This window comes from Triticum urartu, chromosome 2A (genome assembly GCF_056163025.1).
Source record: "Triticum urartu cultivar PI428250 chromosome 2A, HENAU_Tu73, whole genome shotgun sequence".
In the NCBI taxonomy this organism is placed as follows: domain Eukaryota; kingdom Viridiplantae; phylum Streptophyta; class Magnoliopsida; order Poales; family Poaceae; genus Triticum; species Triticum urartu.
Genome location: NC_141874.1, coordinates 502900688 through 502922405, shown reverse-complemented (window position 1 = coordinate 502922405; position 21718 = coordinate 502900688). Strand labels below are relative to the sequence as shown.

At 44.6% G+C, this 21718-nt stretch overlaps 3 protein-coding genes and 1 long non-coding RNA gene across 19 annotated transcripts in view; 2 read left to right on the top strand and 2 right to left on the bottom strand.

Moving 5' to 3' along the window:
• Window positions 1-1337: 1337 nt before the first annotated feature.
• LOC147985641 (uncharacterized) lies at window positions 1338-3923 on the bottom strand. The gene is made up of 2 exons (XM_087544178.1): window positions 2493-3923; window positions 1338-1768 (listed from the first exon to the last, which is right to left on the bottom strand). The coding sequence occupies exons 1-2, from the start codon at window positions 3487-3489 to the stop codon at window positions 1581-1583; spliced, it is 1185 nt and encodes a 394-aa protein (XP_087400304.1). The 5' UTR covers window positions 3490-3923; the 3' UTR covers window positions 1338-1580.
• A 22-nt stretch (window positions 3924-3945) lies between these two features.
• On the top strand, window positions 3946-9808 carry LOC147985640 (uncharacterized). Of its 6 annotated transcripts, none has more exons than XM_087544180.1 (6): window positions 3946-4642; window positions 4954-5335; window positions 5401-6191; window positions 6706-6795; window positions 7268-7380; window positions 7875-9808. In XM_087544180.1, exons 1-3 carry the CDS (start codon window positions 4573-4575, stop codon window positions 5456-5458), a joined length of 510 nt encoding a protein of 169 aa, XP_087400306.1. In that variant the 5' UTR covers window positions 3946-4572; the 3' UTR covers window positions 5459-6191; window positions 6706-6795; window positions 7268-7380; window positions 7875-9808. The 6 variants fall into 6 exon arrangements, with proteins under 6 accessions (XP_087400306.1, XP_087400307.1, XP_087400309.1 ...); XM_087544181.1 differs by lacking the exon at window positions 7875-9808 and having other exon boundaries at window positions 5401-5577; window positions 6113-6191; window positions 7268-7861; XM_087544183.1 differs by lacking the exons at window positions 6706-6795; window positions 7875-9808 and having other exon boundaries at window positions 5401-5577; window positions 6113-6191; window positions 7268-7861.
• Window positions 9809-10147: 339 nt separating this feature from the next.
• Window positions 10148-17917, top strand: LOC125538236 (uncharacterized). 6 transcript variants are annotated; one of them, XR_007296277.2, is made up of 4 exons: window positions 10148-11009; window positions 11684-11983; window positions 12074-12351; window positions 17455-17917. It is a non-coding gene; the product is annotated as an uncharacterized LOC125538236 (long non-coding RNA). The 6 variants fall into 6 exon arrangements; XR_007296276.2 differs by having other exon boundaries at window positions 12074-12385; XR_015616791.1 differs by having other exon boundaries at window positions 12074-12183; window positions 17455-17915.
• Window positions 13732-21718, bottom strand: part of LOC125538234 (putative helicase MAGATAMA 3) — a 28790-nt gene continuing 20803 nt past the window's right edge. For 5 of the 6 annotated variants that reach the window (XM_048701510.2, XM_048701509.2, XM_048701508.2 and 2 more), the window contains 13 exons: window positions 17941-17991; window positions 16725-16833; window positions 16527-16632; window positions 16312-16409; window positions 16138-16242; window positions 15968-16060; window positions 15816-15869; window positions 15379-15437; window positions 15214-15298; window positions 14778-15137; window positions 14563-14685; window positions 14187-14273; window positions 13732-14051 (listed from right to left, as the gene is read on the bottom strand). In XM_048701510.2, the coding sequence (XP_048557467.1) occupies window positions 13836-14051; window positions 14187-14273; window positions 14563-14685; window positions 14778-15137; window positions 15214-15298; window positions 15379-15437; window positions 15816-15869; window positions 15968-16060; window positions 16138-16242; window positions 16312-16409; window positions 16527-16632; window positions 16725-16820 (1482 nt within the window). In that variant the 5' untranslated portion in view covers window positions 16821-16833; window positions 17941-17991 and the 3' untranslated portion in view covers window positions 13732-13835. Of the gene's footprint in view, window positions 14052-14186; window positions 14274-14562; window positions 14686-14777; window positions 15138-15213; window positions 15299-15378; window positions 15438-15815; window positions 15870-15967; window positions 16061-16137; window positions 16243-16311; window positions 16410-16526; window positions 16633-16724; window positions 17458-17940; window positions 17992-21718 lie in introns of those variants that run through there. The other variant, XM_087544176.1, reaches the window with a different exon arrangement.

The following is a 21718-nucleotide window of genomic DNA, read 5'->3' as shown; positions in this document are numbered from 1 at the left end:
CGTTCCGACTCAAATTTGCCTACCTTTTCCAAGTCCACGTAATGTTTTCAAATTCGGTTACTTTTTTTAAATACGTGAACCTTTTTAAAATGTCTGTACTTTTTTTAAATCGGCATACTTTTTTCCAAGTTCATGTACTTTTTCAAATATCCATATTTTTAAAGTTCATTTATTTTTTTAAAACTGATGCACCTTTCATATTCGAGTTGAGGGACGAAAAGTATACTTTTCTCAAAAAAGGGTACTATACACTATGTTTTATACTATACATTATACTTTTTAATTTTTAAGGCCTCACAATTAACTGAGGTCTTCCCCACATAAATATATGTTAGTGGATAACACAGTACCACATAATAAAAGTCCCATGAAATCACTGTATTACAAATAAAAATAAAACACACTCCATCATCTCCCCTACCCGCCAAACTAAATATTCCATCAGTTTCAGAATATAAGGGATATTAGTTTTTTGGAAAGTCAAATTTCTTTAACTTGACCAAGTTTAGAGCAAAAAATATCGACATCCATAATATTAAACAAAAAAAGTATGAAAATTCATTTCATGATGAATCTAATCATACTGATTCGATGTTATAGATTTTGATATATTTCTTTACAGATTTGATCAAACTTAAAATGTTTAACTTAAAGAAATATACCTTATATTTTGAAATAGAGCGAGTATTTTTTTAATAAACCCAACAACATGCGCCCATCCCTTCTAGTATCAGACGCGTTTTTGCAAGCTAACACAGCTTGCAAAAACGTCTTATATTGTAAGTTAAAAAACTGTTTCAAAACCGTTTTATATTATGAGATGGAGGGGTACTTATTTTCTTGTTGCGGGAAGGCTAGCTAAGTCTGTACATTGACTTCACCTCAGATAACAGCAAATTGTACCAACATCACTGGCAGCAAAAATAGGGAACCAGATCCTCTAACATTGAGAAAGAATGTTAGAGAAGGTACAGCACCCTAACTTTCCTTCTTTCTATTCATATGATTATGGCTAAAATGATTTAAATTAATTTACAAATTGATGATCTACCGTGTATATTTATAGTAATTACATGCAAACAAATTGATGGTGAAATAAAATTAAATTTAAATTATTTTTATCTACAGTTAATACCAACACTAAACAACCTATTAACTATCTACTAACAGTCACTAACTTTTCTTCTTCATTTTACACTAGGCTAACACTGTAGCACCGTGACATTCCTTCTTAATGTTAGAGGATCCGGTTCCCAAAAATGGATGCCCTGACTTGGAACGATACTAGTATGTGTAGCCTCTAGCCTCTAGCTGCATTCACACAGAGTTAGTTTGCATTTCATATAACAGACAACCCATGGCCTGAACTGATCTGAATACGATCGAGGGTAACAAACGACGACTCGAGTACTCGACAGAAGATTTGTTTCACATGTGTTTCATTTCGTACAACATCCAAGCATCCTAAGATCTAGTCCCGCCTAGTAGCTGCTCAACTATTCATCTTTTCCCAAGAACTGAAGGATTTGTCTCTGACTCGGTGCATGCATGTGATGATGATGATAAGCGCCGATAGCTAGCTAGGGCTCTTCAAGAACCCATTCCACTGCACGGTGCACTATCTCCTCCTGCTCTGTGTCAGCGGCTTCTTCCTCGACATGCTCTTCGTTTTGCTGCTGGGACTGTGGCTGGGGGAATATCATTTCTTCCGGCCTCTCCCAATATTCCCCCGGCCAAAACATCGAATTCCACACCGGCTGGCCAGAAGCTGCCAATGAGCATCCGGGCATGCAAGATCAATTTAAGCAATTAAATAAAGTTCTGCACAAGTAACCGAATACAGTAGATAAAAAATTGAAGTATCATAAATGCCGTCCAAGAAATGAACTAGTACCAGGACGGCTTCTACCATCCTGCTGCACAAAAACCAATTGAATCCCAAACGCAAAAAAAAAGACCCACTGCACAATAACGTGAAACTACTTTGAGTCTAACAGAAATTAACTTGCTCCACCGAACCGTGTTCCGGAGCACAGCTGCTAGATTTAGTTGTAGCACGTGTTGTTCATACATAAACTTCAGATTTTTTGTAATGGAAGCAATTTAGATGGGATATACTGACGAAGATGAAATTTAATAAACAAGTACAAAGGTAACATCACAGTGTTGGCCATGTTTTGAACTAGGTAAACCCAACATTTTGTTAGCAGTGTGTTTAAAATCCATGATCAGAATATGTAAGTGTAAGGTCGGTCGATATAAAAAAAATGTAATTAAGGCCAGCAACCTAGCATTACAGCTACAGAACAAGGCAAAGTCCATTTTAGTACCAAAGTCCATTCGGTTATATGCTTTTCTTGGCTACAGAACAAGGCAAGCAATGCGCATACTTGGTAGTAGTACAATGCAACATCCATTTTCTGGAAAATAAACAGAGTACATCACAGAGACAGAGCATGACCAGATCCTTTCGGTGGAACAAGAAAGCATACCTGAAGAAGAGGCGAGCGCAGAAGCGCAGGCCACGGAGGTCGCCGAAGTCCCCGTCGAGGACGACACAGGCGCAAACGAGGTGATCAGCTGTGTCTCCGAGGAAGCCATGGACGACGAGTACGTGTGGTGGGCAGCCAAGGGCGTCGTCGAGGGGCGTAAGGATATCGACGCCTGGGGTGCGAAGGGGGCGACCACGACGGGCCTAGAGACCGTGGCGGATGCCGGCGCAGAGGACGCCAAGAATCGTGCGACCGGGGTGGGTGCTGGCGAGCAGAAAGAGGACGACGCCAATCCCGAGGATGTCTGCTCGTGACGAGGCGCGGACTCGGAGTAGGAGGATGGAGCTAGCACAGAAGCCAAGGGCACGGAGGAAATAGTAGACGCCATAGTCCCCGTCGAGGTCGAGGACGACACAAGTGAAGGCGCGAACGCGGGGGGCTCGGAGGAAGCGGTCGGCGCGGAGCTCGCCGAAGTCCCCGTGGAGGTCGAGGACCAGGCAAGCGAAGCCGCGAGCGCGGAGGAAGCGGTCGGCGCGGAGCTCGCCGAAGCCCCCGTGGAGGACGACACAGGCGCGAACTCGGTGATCGACGACCCCCTCCCCGTCCTCGAGGAAGCCTTGGAGGAGGAAGCGTGGGCAGACGCCGACGCCGAGGTCGGGGGCTGGAACCTGAATGCTCCCCAAGCGATCTGAGGGTACGACGCGATCAACTCGCTCTCCGTCGGGAAGGGGGCGACGGGCCCGGACCTGAAGACTGGCGCACGGGCGTAGAGGGAGGAGGCCATGTACGTGTACGATGGTTGGTTGAGATAATGAGATGGATGTGGGTGACGGGGAGGAGCCCGGGGAGGAGGAGGTGTAGGAGCTTGGTGACGGGGAGGAGCCTGGGAACGAGGTCTAGGAGCCGCCGCCGCCGGCGGCGGCGGGGGCGGAAACGCTCCTGGGGGCGCGGGGGCAGGCTCCCAGCCGTCGGAGTCGGAGTTGGAGGAGGACGCCATGGGCGGGCGGAGGAGGTCGATCGGCGGCGAGGAGTTCTTGTGGAGAGAAAGGGAGAAGAAAAGCCGTTGAGTTTGTCTGTTACGCGTCGGCTCGGGGAGGCGGGAGGGATGCCGCGCCCGCGCGTATACGAAAGGGAGGGAGAAGAGAAAGGCTCCAACCGGCAACCGTCGGCCTCTCTGCTCTTCTCGGCCTCGCCGGCAACCGTCGTGGGGCGGGCCGACTTGATCGGCCGCGCCACCGGTTCCAGTCTTCTTTCGGCCCGCGCCACCGGCTCACCTCACAGGCTCACACTCACACCCACACCCACACCCGTGCGAGCAAAGCAAAGCTACACCAGTTGCGCGCTCCCGCTTGCCTAAAAAAAAAAAGTTGCGCGCTCCCGCGGCAGCAGAGTCGGCCGGCGCCGCCCTCCGCGCAGGCGGCCAGGGGGGCTCAGGCGAACTACGAGAGGGAGGGGCGGGGTCGGGGTGGAAGCGCGGAGCATGGCGAGGCCGCTCGGCTTCGTCGCTGCTGCAAGGCTCGGATCATGGGCGGCAGTCAGTCGCGGCGCCCCGAAGGCCGCCTGTTCGACGAAATGCGTCAACCACCTGCCTTTTCTGCCACAGGCTTTTGAAGAATCGTGCTCTCTTCTTGTGCCAGTTTCGCTCAACTGCTTGCCAATATCAGCGTTACATTCTGCATCTGAAGAATGCAGTGTCCATGACAGCTAGTGGACTCTTGCAGACTTCAGAGTATTCACTTCAGGCTTTCTGAATAATGCTGTACCTCAGCAGTTGCTTACTGATTGCCCCAGATTCGCAAAGCCCTTTTATCTGGTGCCTGGGGTCTGAAACTGGAAGCTCCCTCATCTTAGCCATGTTTCCGCTCTCACCCTCGCCAGTCATCTCCAGGCATGAAGAGGCTTCAGATATGAAATATGTGCTGCTGACAACAGAGAGTGCTTCAAATATGAAGTGATCTATTCTAGCTAAGAAGCTGCCAACAGTTGTTTTTTTATGTTCCACTGATTTGGCAGACCAGATGAAGATCAACCCCCACCGTTATTCTCTCAAGACCCCCTGCCCAACAAACATGCCTGTCTGATGGCCGGAATAAACATGTCGACACAAAAAGGGCAAGAAGCTCATGTCAATATAAGCATTGGAGCAGCAGGTGAAAGAAATATTTTCAGCTGCATGGGTTTCATTCTGTTTAGCTGTGTTTTCTTAGCTATTATGGGATTGTAATACTAAGTGGTTAATTTTACTCTTTTTTTAATAACTCTAGAGTGTGATGCAACTTATCAAATCATACTGTGTACCTGTGATCACTGATCAGGCTGCATCCAACCTAAGTAATGGAACTGGGGAAATCTCACTGTTTTTTCCTAAAATAATGCTGATACAACAAAATATGTCTGGATCCCAAGTTTGCCGGATTTGGCGCTATCTCACTCGCATGTTCTTTTACAAATGCTGGTGCAGGTAACCTGAAGCCTGATTCTGATGTCGACATAAGGCAGCAGAAGCCAATTGAGGTAGGGGAACATGGCATTCTGGACTTGCAGAAAATAGGGTGGGTACTTCGGCTGCGGTGGTCGTGGCTGCTGGGCACATCGCCGTCATGGTTGTGGCAAGAATTCAGACTGCCCTGCACCAACACTGTACATGCATTGTTCCAAGCCTCCACCTATGTAACTGTCGGCAATGGTCGCAACACCCGCTTCTGGACTGACTGCCGGATGGATGATCGCTCACCAGCAGATGTTGTTCCAACCGTCCTCCAAGCTGTACAGTACAGCCGCATCTCTGTTGCCAACTCCGGACTGTCGGACTGTACTGTATGCGATGACCTTCACAACAACAGGTGAATCCAGTATATTGTTGGCACACTCTTGGCTCAGGCAATGACCGCATTCCTGCAACTGGCAGAATCAATTCCACATTTTCAGGTTTCCGAAAGGACGAAGGCAGTCTTATCTGGAGTTGATCTGAATCAGGGAAATGCATCACCGAATTTGCTTACTGGGCGTTCTTCAATGGCACTGTTGAGTTCCCATTCTAGAAGAACGGAATGACACTTCAAAAATCATATCTTAAAAGAATGATGTGAGTATGTCCAGAACCATTCCAACTTTTTGAGGCAGCTTTCCTCACCTGTAGCATTTTATAGTAAAAAAAAAGTTGCAGAAACATTATGCATCGACATTTAACAAGATAAAAAGGTAACAGTAAATTATACCAGCACCAATGGTTCTTACCGGTTTGCTAGAATCACTCCAGCCTCCAGATGACTGTGTAAGCGGTCCAAGGTGGGAATACTTCTTACCGTTTGCTAGAACCAGCCTGGCATGGGATTACTGGTTGGGGTTACTTTCGGAAGATCCATCATCAACATTATGACTGGAACACCCCTTCATGTCCGTGATGAAAACCCTTTATCTGGCCTTTATTGGTTGGGCTCGACAATGATGAACTTGCGTCGTGACCTTGTTGAAGGCATTGTCTCCTTGTCGTATTGGCCTTTATTGGTCGGGCTCGAGAATGACGAACTTGCGTCGTGACCTTGTTGAGGGCATTGTCTCCTTCTCGAACCGGCCTTCACTAATTGATCATGATAATTAGGATGAAAATCCTTGTTCAGGTCGTCTCGATTCGGACACGGTGATGATGTTTATCTCTTCTTAAAGGCGTTGTTGCGGAAGAAGTCAAGTTGGCCCTAGGTATTAAATTCATATCTTGTATTGCATATGTTGTTGTTGTCTATGCTTTGTACTTCACTTGTTGATGGATTTGGCCGCATTGCCTTGCATCAACTTTAATAAATAAAATGATTCTGTGGACCACAATGATGCATATGCCGAGGGTTTCAACCTCCTTTTTCAAAAAAAAAACTAGCTATTGCCTGGGACAAACCCTCAACAAAAACAATAGAAGGCCCAACAAAAAGTATGCTATTCCTAGACAAAATCTTCAAAAGGCAATCACCCGCACATGCGACAATATTGATGGATTCAACCACAGGCTGAATATGAATTCCTGACATCTTCCATAGCACACCAGTACACTTCATGCATAATTCATCGCTCCTCTAGCTGCAACTTCTGCTTTGTCCCAGCGGCTCATTATCCCTTGCCCATCCACCCATGGCACTTGAACATTTTAGGAGTATTTCAAGCTCTCAGCCGCCTCTTAAAGCCATAGTCGCTTACATTTTTTTCATCTTCTGTGCAACAGTACTGCAGCATTATTGATGAGCGATCACCACGGAGAGCACATGGATTAACATGGTGGCACTGGCAGACGCATTACTGTGACTACTTTCAGGTTGTCGACTGGGCAACTTGCATAAGCAATTAACAATTTAGCATGTAGAAAAATGAACATGAAATTGCGTCCCAAGCACCAAGCTTATTCAGAGGGCCGAGCATGGTTGGTACTTTCGGTTCATCGAGTTCTGCCGTAAATTGAATACTTGACTGAACTATCGAGTGCATGTAGTTGCACTCAAGTCAGCTTGTACCTTCTTTTCTATCTGGATTACCATCGATAGCAGGAACACGTACATATTCAAAAAAGTTCAAGGAAACCCATAAGCACAAGCTAACAAGCAGCACTATCTTGAAAAATGAGTCTGACTACATGTTGGTTTAAAGGCATTTGAGACGGATCGGCCTCCTAACCACCTGCGTCACAGACAGTAGCAGATGATGGTTCAAAATAATTATATGTGCCTCTGCCCGGTTGTCATCTGACTCTCATATTCAGCTACTAATGAGATGCATGATTTCTTTGCCAGTTGCCATCAGCTTGGAGAAAAATCAGCACAGGTCACGGAGGAATGATCTATCAGCGAATCCCGCGACATCACTGAAGTTCTACACGTAGTCATCGCTTCACCGGACACAGTTGGTTGGTCTACACATGAACACTGCACGGCCTGATTCCTGTTGCCTCCCATTCTTACTTTTCACTCATGGATCGTTGGACAAAACTTGGACTCTACGAGTGTGTACTCGCTCTTTCTGTATGTATGTGAAGATGCCATGGTTATCTGGACCATGACCTCTCATTGCTCAAGTCACATGTGTATCGATATGCCAGTGCTCTTTGTTAAATATATGTGCCGTCTATAAAGATTGAGTGTATGCTCAATACTCTCACGACTGATGCATTAATACAGAATACAGTATCGCAGCCATGAGATGGACTTAGTGGGTTATAGGGCTGACAAAATAATTTTTCACAGTTTTCTAATTGGTTACACATACCTTTCAAATTTGTTAGGCCCTAGTTTTCTTCCTTTAAAAAGTAATATTGTATACGTATCTTTATACTAATATAAAAGTTGTACTCCCTCCCTCCCTACCATCGGCCACGGCAATAAGTCCATGTCATGTGTCCAGGTAGCCAAGTCGCCAGGATACAGCTGCCTCAGCAAGCACAACGAGTGTGTGGACGCACATGGTGGTCCGGGCCCTGGCTATACCTGCATCTGCACCAATGGCTACGAAGGCAACCCATACCTAGACAACGGATACACAGGCAAGAGCTAAATAAATTTCGAACTCCCTATGCTTTCATATTATTTCATAAAAGAAGTTAAAGAGGAGTTATTTAGTCCTCATGCATAGTCTTACGATTTTGTTGTTGTTGAAAATTTTCATTCTATTCATCATCTGTCATGGTAGTTGAGTACAAGGAACATCTATCGCAACACCGCTTCATGTCCGGGATGAAAACCCTTTATCTGGTCTTTATTGGCCGGGCTCGACAATGACGAACTTGCGTCGTGACCTTGTTGAAAGCATTGTCTCCTTGTCATACCGGCCTTCACTAATTGATCATAATAATTAGGATGAAAATCCTTGTTCAGGTCATCTCCAGTCGGATACGGTGATGATGTTTATCTCTTCTTAAAGGCGTTGTTGCGAAAGAAGTCAAGTTGACCCTAGGTGTTAAATTATACTATCTTGTATGGCATATGTTGTTGTTTTTGTGTATGCTTTGTACATTCCCTTGCATCAAATTTAATAAATAAAATAATTGTGTGCACCATACTGATGCATATGCCTCAACCCTCCTTAAAAAAGCACCTATTGCCTGGGACAAACCCTCAACAGAAACAATAGAAGTCGCAACAGAAGTATGTTATTCCTAGACAAAATCTTCAAAAGGCAATCACTCGCACGTGTGACAATATTGATGGATATGAATTCCTGGCATCTTCCATAGCACACCAGTACACTTCATTCATAATTCATCGCTCCACTAGCTGCAACTTCTGCTTTGTCCCAGCGACGCATTATCCCTTGCCCATCCATCCATGGCACTTGAACATTTTAGGAGTATTTCAAGCTCTCAGCCGCCTCTTAAAGCCATGGTCGCTTACATTTTTATCATCTTCTGTGCAACAACAGCACTGCAACATTATTGATGAGCGATCACCACGGAGAGCGCATGGATTGGCATGGTGGCACTGGCAGGCGCATTACTGTGACTACTTTCAGGTTGTCGACTGTGCAACTTGCATAAGCAATTAACAATTTAGCATGCAAAAAGATGAACATGAAATTGCATCCCAAGTACCAAGCTTATTCAGAGGGCCGAGCATGGTTGGTACTTTCGGTTCATCGAGTTCTGCCGTAAATTGAATACTTGACTGAACTATCGAGTGCATATTGTTGCACTCAAGTCAGCTTGTACCTTCTTTTCTATCTGGATTACCATCGATAGCAGGAACACGTACATATTCAAAAAAGTTCAAGGAAACCCATAAGCACAAGCTAACAAGCGACACTATCTTGAAAAATGAGTCTGACTACATGTTGGTTTAAAGGCATTTGAGACGGATCGACCTCCTAATCACCTGCGTCACAGACAGTAGCAGATGATGGTTCAAAATAATTATATGTGCCTCTGCCCGGTTGTCATCTGACTCTCATATTCAGCTACTAATGAGATGCATGATTTCTTTGCCAATTGCCATCAGCTTTGAGGAAAATCTGCACAGGTTACGGAGGTATGATCTATCAGCGAATCCCGCGACATCACTGGAGTTCTACACGTAGTCATCGCTTCACCGGACTTATTTGGTTGGTCTACATATGAACACTGCACGACCTGATTCCTGTTGCCTCCCATGCTTACTTTTCACTCATGGATCGTTGGCAAAACTTGGACTCTACGAGTGTGTACTCGCTCTTTCCGTGTATGTGAAGATGTCATGGTTATCTGGACCATGACCTCTCATTGCTCAAGTCACATGTGTATCGATATGCCAGTGCTCTTTCTTAAATATATGTGCCGTCTATAAAGACTGAGTGTATGCTCAATACTCTCATGACTGATGCATTAATACAAAATACAGTATCGCAGGATGGACTTAGTGGGTTATAGGGCTGACAAAATAATTTTTCACAGTTTTCTGATTGGTTACACGTACCTTTCAAATCTGGTAGGCCCTAGTTTTCTTCCTTTAAAAAAATATTGTACAGGTATCTTTATACTAATATAAAAATTGTACTCCCTCCCTTCCGTAATAAGTGTTGGAGGGACTAGTAGGGAATTTCCCTACTATTCGTCGTCAAAGTAAAAAATATATACCCTTAAACTCGTGAGGTTGTGGACTAGGAATGTGGAGAAGATAGAAGTGCCTTCTTCTTTTGTACTCCCAGCCTTTACATTCAAGTCAAAAGAGAAAACAAACACACACACACACACACACACACACACACACAAAGAGTTTCTCTTCTGAAAGAAAGAACCTTCTAAGAATCCATTTAAAACATGAGAGAGGCCATTGTGGTGTGGAGTATAATTGACCGTGCCAAACCCTATAATAGCAGTACAACTATTTAAAAACATTATAACTGAGCAGTTTTCCTGCCATCTCAGGGCATTAGCAAGGTCAGCCGTTGGATTAGCGCTATGTTAGCCGCGAACTGGGCCTAACGTCGCAAGGGCAGCTACTCCCGTAGCTATTTTGGAGCCCAGGGGTTAATCGGGCCAGTTTTCTACTCGGCCCAAGGCAGCAAAGCCCGCTTCAGCGAAGACAATAAAACAGCGAACCAGCACGTCCCTTCGCTCCTCACGACGCCCCCTCCTCTCCCCGCCGCCGCCCACGACGGCATCTCCTCGCCTCCCTCAACTTCGGGCGTTCTTCTTCCATCCAGCCTAAGTCGAGCCTCGCGAGGGATTCCGACACGGGTGGGGATCAATCCGAGGCGATGCTTTCCAGTGATCCGGCGCAGGAGGGGATCAACCCGAGGCGACGCGTGCGAGGATGCGATGTTCAACAGGATCCCGCCGGTAGCAGATGTGCGACGTCCCATCTTCCCCGTCACCGTTGCTCCTAGCTGCAGCCACTCGTGCTCGTGCACGTCACCGCCAGGTTTAGTTCAATCGCTTCTGTATATGAGACACTTTCTGATGCTTAGATTCAGTGCGCCACTAGCCTCAAGGGAGATTTGGAGGAGGCCGAGGCTTGGAACACCGAAGACATGTGCTTGCGTCAGCTTGATGCCACTCCGCCATTGCAGGTTATTCGCATAGATTCAGCCGCTCTCCTATCATTTTGTTCATCAAAAATGATTGTCGGATATCACTTGCAGTTCTATATAATATGACAATTCTGGTATTGATTGCTCCCAGTTGCTTGAGGCAAATAATTAGATTAGTACATTTGGTGGAGTTGTACGATGTGAAAGAACAATGTTTGTTTCTATCAGTTAGAAGCTGAAGAATATATCTAAACTCAATGATGTCAAGAATACAAATTAGTGATAGAGATGTACGGATTGATGATTCCATTAGATTCCAAGAACATTTCAGTGGCTCCTTTTTTTTTACTATGTATATGTAGTTGGCCGTACAAACAATTCTTTGTGTCTTGCAAATGTAGTGTGAGATTCCAATATAAATATCCATTTACTGTGTCCTTTCCGGCACACAATAGTGTAGTTTAAGAAAGAGGATAAATGTTCCAAAAGAGCTGGTAACTTTCTCAATTATGTAGATTATTAGGAGATATGAAGGAAGTTTGAGTGGATGAGTTATATCCTATCCAAGATACCTGGTGTACAATTATCCTGCAATTACCCGTCGCTGGCGAGTGGCGTACATCAGTCGCCATTAAGGTCCTGTTGTGATGGTTATATACGTCCTTGATTTCCGGCAATTGTCCGATGCTCAAGGTGACCCTCTACCTCTGCAGGCGGATTACCATGGTCGGCTGGATTGACCTCCCCCCGATTCACCTGCATCACGCATCTCGGCTTGATCGACTGGATACCATAAAGCGCTGGATTCCTTCGGGTGCCTTGCCGCAGCTGAATTTCCTCGAGCACGTTGTCTCCCTCCCGCACTGGATCCCCTCGGATATTTGAATATCATTCCGGTCTTAAATTATGTTCCTGGAGAGAAATACAGGAAAGTGAGGTACTGCTACGCTGCCTGATCTTCTTTGTCCCCAACGGATCTCCTCTCACATGATCTTGCGACGGTCGACGTGCAGGTATTGACTTCTGTTTCTACATTTAGATAGATCAGTAGGCTAAATTTTCAAAATGGAGATGACTAAGCATGCTTTCTCTGTCTTGTGCAGAATTGAGAGGACTTGAATGTGGTAAGGACCTCTACTACATCGGCTAACACAGCAGCAAGGATTCGCTTACTCAGTATTATCCATTGCTCCAGCCCTATATAACCTTGCAGGTTAGGTTATATCGATGAATATTATTAAAAAAAATCTTCATACATTACAACAATGTGATTTATTTCTGGTTCCATAACATCTATTTGTGGTCTGCACTCTGGAATATGCTTGCAACAATCGAGTAAAAGGAATACTTACTGAAGTGGCCAGCATTTCCGTCAACTGTGGTATTTGATCTTTACTACCACCAGTGTTTTTCAGGTGTATTTTTTAATTATTTTTCTCTTTCTCCCATTTACAAAAAAAATATATCTCTCTGTCAAAAAAACTTCAAAATAGATGGGCGGAGCAACGCGCCAACAATGATCTAGTACTCATAGTAACAGTCCAAACTAGTGGTGTTTTGCAGCCAAACCGCAAAATTCATGAAAGTTTGTTCAATGTGTATGCACTCGTAGTGTCTTTGGTTCAAAGATAAAAGTAACCACTCTTCATCAGATACACAATGATAGAAAAGTGACCAGAACCAATCTCCGTGATTTGCGCTAGATTTGCTTGAATAAGATATTTCAAATAGTAGGAGTATTTCTTAACTGTATTTTACACAACATGGTTGACCAACAAAAAAAAGGCATGACTTGCAAACGGCACCTTAAATTTATGACACAGAATGATCTCAGATGGATGGAAACAAATGATAACCTCACTTGGTACGTATCTGGTGCACCGGGGCATTTGGTGCTACCGGTGCATCAGACCCTCATTGCACATTTAAAATTGTACGCAAATGTTACGAATTTTAACTTGAATTTTTTAAGAACATATATTGATGTTAGGTCAATATACTAAAAAAATATCGGATATTTTGAATATTTTTAAATGTGCAACAAGGGTCCAATGCATCGGTAGCACCAAATGCCCCGGTGCACCAGATATACTCCACACTCGTACCACACTCTTTGACCACACATACACGCACATGACGCTTCTTCTTCAGTCGTTTCTTGTACTTGACCCAGAAAAAGGTATTGTAGCAGAAAACTTCCATTTTCTCAGACACTCGTATCCACTTGGTCCCTGTCCTAGGTACCAAAATTTGGACCTAGCTTCCTTGGATAATCCAGCAGCATGGACATCTCTAGGGCTAACGGTCTCCAAGAGGATCGACATCTCCGAGACTACCTCTTATCCAGATGTCTCCCGATCCCACAGTTCATCAGACAACAGGAAATCTGTGCAAGCCAATTAAGCCTCTCCATTCTATCCCTCTACGTTGCTGGTTGCCTAGGAGGCAAGGTTTGGTGCCCTCTTCCACTACGTTTTATAGCCCTCAAGAAAATGTTTCTTGCAAGACATCTTCACTGTCAAGGTCCTTGCAGTGGTACAGCAGCTATAATCCATCCCAGCCTCAATGGGATGGTCTGCGCATGTGCCTTTGCCCAAGTACTGACCATTAACTTCTTCACCAAATGAAAGCACATGTACAAGACTTAAATGAATAACATACACATAAAATATTTGTAAGCATAGTGCAGAAAAGCAGGTGGTGCAATTCCGCGGTTAATATATTTGTTCCAATTCTACTAGAACAGTCACATCCCCCCCCCCCCCCCCCCCCCCCCCCCAAAAGCTGGCAAAATTTTGCTCCCCTATGTACCTGGCCTCCAATAGGATTCCTCCAAACGGACCTGACACTACACTGTAGCCTACATTAATCATCACCACCTCCATCGTCAGCCTCCATGGCATCATAATCGTCTCCATCCGCTTGGTCACCAGCATCATCGGCATCCATGACTTCTTGCCTTGCAACAACTTCGTTAATTGCTTCTATTGCCTGAGAGAACCTTGTGTCTGGAGCAAGTCTTTCCACCTTCATGGTTTTGAACTTATCCTCAGCAAAGAACATGGTGAATGGCTTCGAAACCTGCAAGGATGTTCGTAGTCAGGTCCACCTAATGTTGTTTCCTAAGCTTAAAAGAAAGAGAGTAGTACCATTTGGAATGAATGGTGAGCTATATCAAAAAACAATGAAAAAAAGAGAGGAGAGTAGTAATCTCACCTTGAAATAGCGCCCTCGCTCTTTGGCACTCTCAACAAGGTTGTTCCAGTGTTTATCTTGCTGCAATGTTGAAGCAGAGCCAATGACCTGCATTGCGCTAATTTGTTATTTGGGTTTTGCAAGTAAGCCTACAAAGCACAATGATATAAACAAATTGGGGTACCGACAGAAACAGATCTATATGGTTGTATGGTTCACATTTCCAACACTAACTTACGGAGAAATGGAGAACAGATGGAATCAATGAACTCAAGTTACAAATCACATAGCTTGTTCATCTCAAGAAGGAACTCAGGCACCATAATAATCTCCATAGCTCATATGGCATAACAAAAATATTATGACAAGGAGGGGAGGGTGCATAAAGAGCACTTACTAGTACAGCAGACCTAGCTCTGGTGATGGCAACATTCATTCGTCGGAAATCAGAAACAAAACCAATATTTTGCTCCTTATTGCATCTAACACATGAAAAAATGAGAACTTCCTTTTCACGACCCTATATGTGAGCAACAAGATACAATATTAATCACTGCTACTTGCTAGAGTAGACAAAGCACATCTGCAAATGGATGATAATAAACTAGCTACCTGGAATCCATCAACAGTGTTTACATCTATAACTTCCTTAGATTGATCGCCGAAGGTCGACCGAAAATGGTCCTTCAAGAGTTTCACCTGATGCTTGTATGGTGATATAACAGCTACTAGGGAACTGGATTTGAGTTCTGGATAGTGTGTGGCCAATTGGTGATATAGGAGGGTTATGAATTCCACTTCATCCTCGTTCACCCATGAACCAGTTCCAGACGGCTTGGATTCAACCCCATCGATATCAAAGAAGCAAAATGGTCCAAAGCAGCTGTAGGAATGCCATGGACGTTTTTTGTTGAGTCCCTCCCCATCTTGTAGGATGCCTTCGTAGAATTCTTTTGAAGGGAATATACTGATCTGTTATTGAATGGATTAACAAAATCAAAAACCCGTTCAAGTTTTCAGCTTAGATGAATTGACAGTGGGATGCTACCTCTGGGTGCATACGATACTGAATTTTGAGCATTTGCACAGGAAAACCAGCAGCTTGAAATCTCTTGAACAAACTTGTTCCATACCTGATGGATATAAGTATTGTATTAGCATTGCAATGCGCTAACAGTGTGAATTAATTAAATAAAATAAGGAGACATCTTACCCTAACTCCTGAGCAGTCGATGAAATTACAGTTGCTGGCAACTGAACTGGGTCGCCAACCTGATACGAATATCAAAAGTGATAGTGAGGTTACAAGGTCACCATGGTTAGCAGAATACTCAAGGTATTCATGTATCAAGATATCAACAGAGTTCAGAAGATATCAAGCAAAATGCGCACGTAAACACACAAGCATACACAGAGTTCAGAAGATATCAAGCAAAATTTCTACAGAACCTAAGCCAGTGAAATGATTTTTAATTTAATCCACAAGGACAATTAGAATAATGTCCTGTGTATGATCCCTCTGTTTAGATCTTAGTAAATTAAGTAATTACAAAGTAGTATAGTGATAAATGATTAACACGTTGACAAGGAAAAGGTAAATAACTGAGTAAAACGTATGTGTAAATCATCTGAGAAAAGTAGATGGCATACAAGAAAAACTTGTCTGCATCCATGAACCAGGGGTACAAGAGTCGCTGGTTCTACCTGAAAACAAAGAGGAACACAAATTCAGAAGTATTTCACAAAACATGATTGTGTTAACACTCCATTAGACAGACAGTATGCACAAAAAATATACTCACAGCTTGCGCGGCTTCATCAATTATAACAACATCAAAAGCACGAGTCATCCTGGTGAGAATGGCTGATCCACTGAAACTCAGGGTAGAAAATACCTACGAATTTTCCTTCATAGTGAGAATAACATTTTAAAATATTATTAGTGAATATTGATGAGAACAGATGTGTGTACAATAGCTGCTTCGTCAAGAATAGAAGCTCTAATTCGATCATATTCACCAGCTCCACTTCTCCTGCCATCTGATGAGCGATCCACACCAGAAAGTTTTTGTTGTATCTGAAAATAGTTGAACTCATTGTAATTGACACAAGTTAGACAGAATGCTTAGCAACTCAAATCACATACAAGATGATCCATGGAAACTGCTTTGACAGAATGATGTGCCTTTAATCCAATACGCACAATCTTGGGATTGTAAGTGTTGTTATTTTCATCACGTATTCCTGAAAACATACAATAACTTCACTACTTAATATTATTTGATGCGCTGTCAATGAAAGAATACTTTTATCGTGAGAACATTTTTCAGCATTAGATGACATAGAGCCAAAATCCTTAACCTGTTTGAAGAACACGCAATACAATCTCATCAAGTGCTGAGTTGGATGGAGCGCAAACCAACACATGGGCCCGATACTTGCGACTGGAACTTATGACTTCAGGTTTCTGCCCATAAATGTTTTAACCATGCAAGGAATAAAACATCCACATCAGGCAGCATGACAAAATATAGCAAAATACTGAGTACGGAAGAGTACCAGCTCATTCCCAGTAGGATAAAAACCATCATCACCATCAACAGGCATAATCAAATCTCGAGGATTTGCACCAATCAGCCAAGGAGATGCTTTCATCCAGTTTGCAAGCCTGTCATGTAAACTCTGCACTAAGAAAGTGCTAACAAGTACTTGCAATAGAATCATTCAGCCTAGTGACTTCCAGAATTTCATAACAGTAAACGCAACCAAAACGCCCATACAAAAACCCGACACAACAGATGAAGCTAGATGCTGAAGGACCGCTACAAATGATAGTGCAAATGTAAAGCACAGCAATCTTATCCTTCCGCTAAAGCCTGGTTACACCCTATGGATTTGAGAAATCAAAGGAAAATGACAGTGCCAAGAACTGAGGTGAATTTAGTTAGTGCCACACACCGTGCATAAGGGCGTAATTCTAACTAAAGATAACTTAGCTAAGAGAAAGTGGGAAGGAAGTAAAAGATGTTGCTTTTGTGATCAGGATGAAACAATAGAGCATCTATTTATCACATATCCGCTTGCTAAATTACTTTGGAGAACTTTTCACATTACGTTTAACATCATTCCGCCTCTCACGATATCACATATGTTTGATAGCTGGTTGGCTGGGGTGGCGCCAAAGACGGCGGCACATATCCGAGTGGGAGCATGTGCATTACTTTGGGCTTTATGGAATTGTCGAAATGACGTTGCCTTTAACAGACAAACCATCACCAACTTTTTGCAGGTCATCTTCAGAGCGCCTACTTGGATCCGTGCGTGGTCTTTACTCAGCCATGCGGACCATGGGGCGCATATGTATATTGGGTGCAGCCGATGGGAGATGGTTGCACGGGATACATACAACCGGTTTGGATGGCGGTCCAATAATAGGATAGGCGTTTAGTCTCCTAATCCCACTTTTGCCACTTGTGGATTTTATTTTCAGCCGGTTGTGGCTTTTATTTATTTTCCAAGACTTTTTGTTTCGTTTTGAGACTACTGGTTGGAACCTTTTGGATCTTTTTTTTCAATAAATGGCTGTGTGCATCAAGAGATGCAGAGGCCGGGGGTACGCCTCCTTTTCGAAAAAAAAAGATGAACCAATTAAGAACATGGTCTGGCAATATTCTTAATCGTGTAACTGCTATCGTTCAGCGTTTTATGCTTCCTTAAGTGCTCCAAAATCAAAGAAATGTCAGGAACTAACTAGGAAAAGGCACTTTTAACATACTTGCTCTCAATGTCCAGCTCAGACCCATGCTTTTGAACATTGAACCCTCCTCTGCAAAAGGATCATGAAGCATGTGAGATATATGCACACATTTTTATCTAGAAGAAACGTTATGACAAAAGAGGAATAAGCTATTGCAAACTGCAGTGAACATATGTTTATGTTGCAATTTCTAGTAGTATATAATTCTGATAAAAAAAGACGAGGATAATTTCCTCATATCCAAAATATAAATACTAGCATGCATTTCACTCGATATTACAAAAAGAAAATTAAAGATCGTTACTTGGTCTGCATTCTGGCTGGAGTGGAATGGAGAACAGCACTGAGAAGTCCAAGAACAGTGAGCTGGGGCCAAAAGGGTTCACAAAATATACTAACGGGCACACGAACATAGCTAAAACACAATCAGTTTTCAGACTTAGTGAAAACTGAGACATGCTGAAATATAACTCACGAAGGCATGTAAACGAGCTCGATGCACTCACTACGGTGCAAGTCATGGCAAGGAAAGCATACATCCATTAAGAAGGCACAAAATGCTAGCTAGACATGGCAAGAACAATGGCATAGCATGCACGGATCAACTACAATAACAACAGCAAAATCGCAAACAAGTTGACGATCTGCCCAGATTCACAATGAAGCAAAAGTAGAGCTCGATTGACTCAAGCTAGGATGCTCCATAATTGCAAACAAAGACATGGATGGATAGAGCATAACATGATTAACAAAACTCCTTTACTGATCATCCTCAAAAGAGGCACGGATCACTAGGAAACAAGCTGAACATATGGCATCATGAACTAAATAATCCCAGACTTAGTGAAAACTACTAAGTCCCTGAAAACAGATTCACCGGGTGCCTCACTTTGCAAGCTTGCACAAGTCACCACACACATCCTAAAAATGCATGGGTTGTACCTCTGGAAAGAGGACAAAATTCTTAACAAAACATATGAAGAACTCACAGGCATATCATGCACACAATAATCATGGCAAAAATGACGAAAATCTAAGATGAACTAGCAGATCTGACAATTAACTCACGAAGCCTCCTTCTAACAGCATTTCGGGCATCAAGATGAACTCAAATGCAAATGATGCAATGGAATGAAATGATGTACTCATCGAGGCGAACATTTTGATATGCTATATGCCCAAATCGGAGCTACGGATGCAAAGTTACGGAGCCTCGAACAAGGGCACTTGGACTAAAATTCTGAGGACTTGGTGAAAAAAAACTACCCAGATCTGGATCTACGGTTTCGGATCACTGTAGCAACCGGGTCGGGGCGCGCCTCCCGAGGCGAATCCGGCGAAGACGAGGACGGCGGCCGGCGGGGGCGACGTCCGGTGGCCGGAGCCGGGGCCGGCTGCGGGCCGGGCGACGAGGGCGTCGGGAGCCGGGCGGCGGCGGTGATGGCGGCTCCGGCCGCCGGAGTTGGAAGAGGCGGCGGGGATGGCAGCGAAGGGCGGCGGCGCGTGGATGGGCTCGCGGGGGCCCCTCCTGGGCCTCCCGGGCCGGCGGCGGCCACGTGGCGGCTCGCCACTGGCTGCGGGCGGCGGCGGAGGTCGGGTCAGACATGTCCGGCCCGGCAAATTTTGTCCGGCGGTGGCGTGGGGAATGGATCTAGGGTTTCGGAGAGGGGGAGAGATCCGAATTTCGGTGGGTCTATTTATAGGCATAGGGGGAGCTAGGAGAGTCCAAATGAGGTGCGGTTTTCGGCCACGCGATCGTGATCGAACGCTCTAGGACATGGAGCAGAGTTTGGTGGGTTTTGGGCCAAATTGGAGGGGTGTTGGGCTGCAACACACACGAGGCCTTTTCGGTCCCTCGGTTAACCATTGGAGTATCAAACGAAGTCCAAATGATACGAAACTTGACAGGCGGTCTACCGGTAGTAAACCAAGGCCGCATGACAAGTCTCGGTCCAATCCGGAAATGTTTAAACCCCACACACGAAAGAAAGCTAGAAATGACCACCGGAGGAGAACGAAGCGCCGGATTGCAAAACGGACAACGGGGAAAATGCTCGAATGCATGAGACGAACATGTATGCAAATGCAATGCACATGATGACATGATATGAGACGCATGACAAAGAAAACAATACGTGGAGACAAAGACCCGAACCCGAGAAATAAATATAACTTAAAGCCGGAAACGGCAAGAGTTGGAGTACAAATTGGGAAAGTTATATCCGGGGCGTTACACAAGACCCATCCGTTAGCTTAGCATAATGATTGTTTAGTTTTATTGCTATTGCTTTCTTCATGACTTATACATGTTCCTCTGACTATTTGAGATTATGCAACTCTCGAATACCGGAGGAACACCTTGTGTTCTATCAAACATCACAACGTAACTGGGTGATTATAAATATGCTCTACAGGTGTCTCCAATTGTGTTTGTTGAGTTGGCATAGATCAAGATTAGGATTTGTCACTCCGTGTATCGGAGAGGTATCTCTGGGCCCTCTTGGTAATGCACATCACTATGAGCCTTGCAAGCAATGTGACTAATGAGTTAGTTATGGGATGATGCATTACGGGACGAGTAAAGATACTTGCTGGTAACGAGATTGAACTAGGTATGATGATACCGATGATCGAATCTCGGGCAACTAACATACCGATTACAAAGGGAATGACGTATGTTGTTATGCGGTTTGACCGATAAAGATCTTCGTAGAATATGTAGGAGCCAATATGATCATCCAGGTTCCGCTATTGGTTATTGACCGGAGATGTGTCTCGGTCATGTCTACGTAGTTCTCGAACCCGTAGGGTCCGCACGCTTAACGTTCGATGACGATTTGTATTATGAGTTATGTGATTTGATGACCGAAGTTTGTTCGGAGTCCCGGATGAGATCACAGACATGACGAGGAGTCTTGAAATGGTCGAGAGGTAAATATTCATATATTTGAAGGTTGCATTTGGACATCGGAATGGTTCTGAGTAGTTCGGGCATTTTTCCGGAGTACCGGGAGGTTACCGGAACCCCCCGGGGAAGTTAATGGGCCTTAGTGGGCTTTAGTGGAGAGAGGGAAGAAGGGCCACGAGGTAGTTCCAGCCTCCCCCTGCCCAAACCGAATTGGACTAGGAGTGGGGGCGCGGCCCCCTCCTTCCTTATCCTTCTGCCCCTCCTTCCTTTCCCTCCGCTGGAAGAAAGGAAAAAGGGGGGGCGAATCCTACTTGGACTAGGAGTCCAAGTAGGACTCCCCCTAGCACGCCCAACCTGGCCGGCCTCCTCTCTCCCTCCCTCCTTTATATATGTGGCCAGGGGGCACCCCAATAGCACAATAGACAATCTCTTAGCCGTGTGTGGTGCCCCCTCCACAGTTCAACACCTCGGTCATATCGTCGTAGTGCTTAGGTGAAGCCCTGCGCCGATAACTTCATCATCATCGTCGCCACGCCGTTGTGCTGACGGAACTCTCCCTCGTCCTCAACTGGATCAAGAGCTCGAGGGACGTCATCGTGCTGAACGTGTGCTGAACACGGAGGTGCCGTACATTCGGTGCTAGGATCGGTTGGATCGTGAATACGTTCGACTACATCAACCGCATTACTAAACGCTTCCGCTTTCGGTTTACGAGGGTACGTGGACACACTCTCCCCGTCTCGTTGCTATGAATCTCCTAGATAGATCTTGTGTGATCGTAGGCATTTTTTTTGAAATACTGCGTTCCCCAACAGGTGGCATCCGAGCTAGGTCTATGCGTAGATGTTATATGCATGAGTAGAACACAAAGAGTTGTGGGCGATAATA

Bases quoted from the DNA above. Each gene is read 5' to 3' on its own strand.
- LOC147985641 (XM_087544178.1), bottom strand. From the start codon at position 3,489: ATGGCGTCCTCCTCCAACTCCGACTCCGACGGCTGGGAGCCTGCCCCC. The intron at 1,769-2,492 runs GTATGCTTTCTT...GCTCATTGGCAG, and splicing joins TGCGCTCGCCTCTTCTTCAG to CTTCTGGCCAGCCGGTGTGG.
- LOC147985640 (XM_087544180.1), top strand. From the start codon at position 4,573: ATGGCCGGAATAAACATGTCGACACAAAAAGGGCAAGAAGCTCATGTC. The intron at 4,643-4,953 runs GTGAAAGAAATA...ATGCTGGTGCAG, and splicing joins TATAAGCATTGGAGCAGCAG to GTAACCTGAAGCCTGATTCT. The intron at 5,336-5,400 runs GTGAATCCAGTA...TGCAACTGGCAG, and splicing joins GATGACCTTCACAACAACAG to AATCAATTCCACATTTTCAG.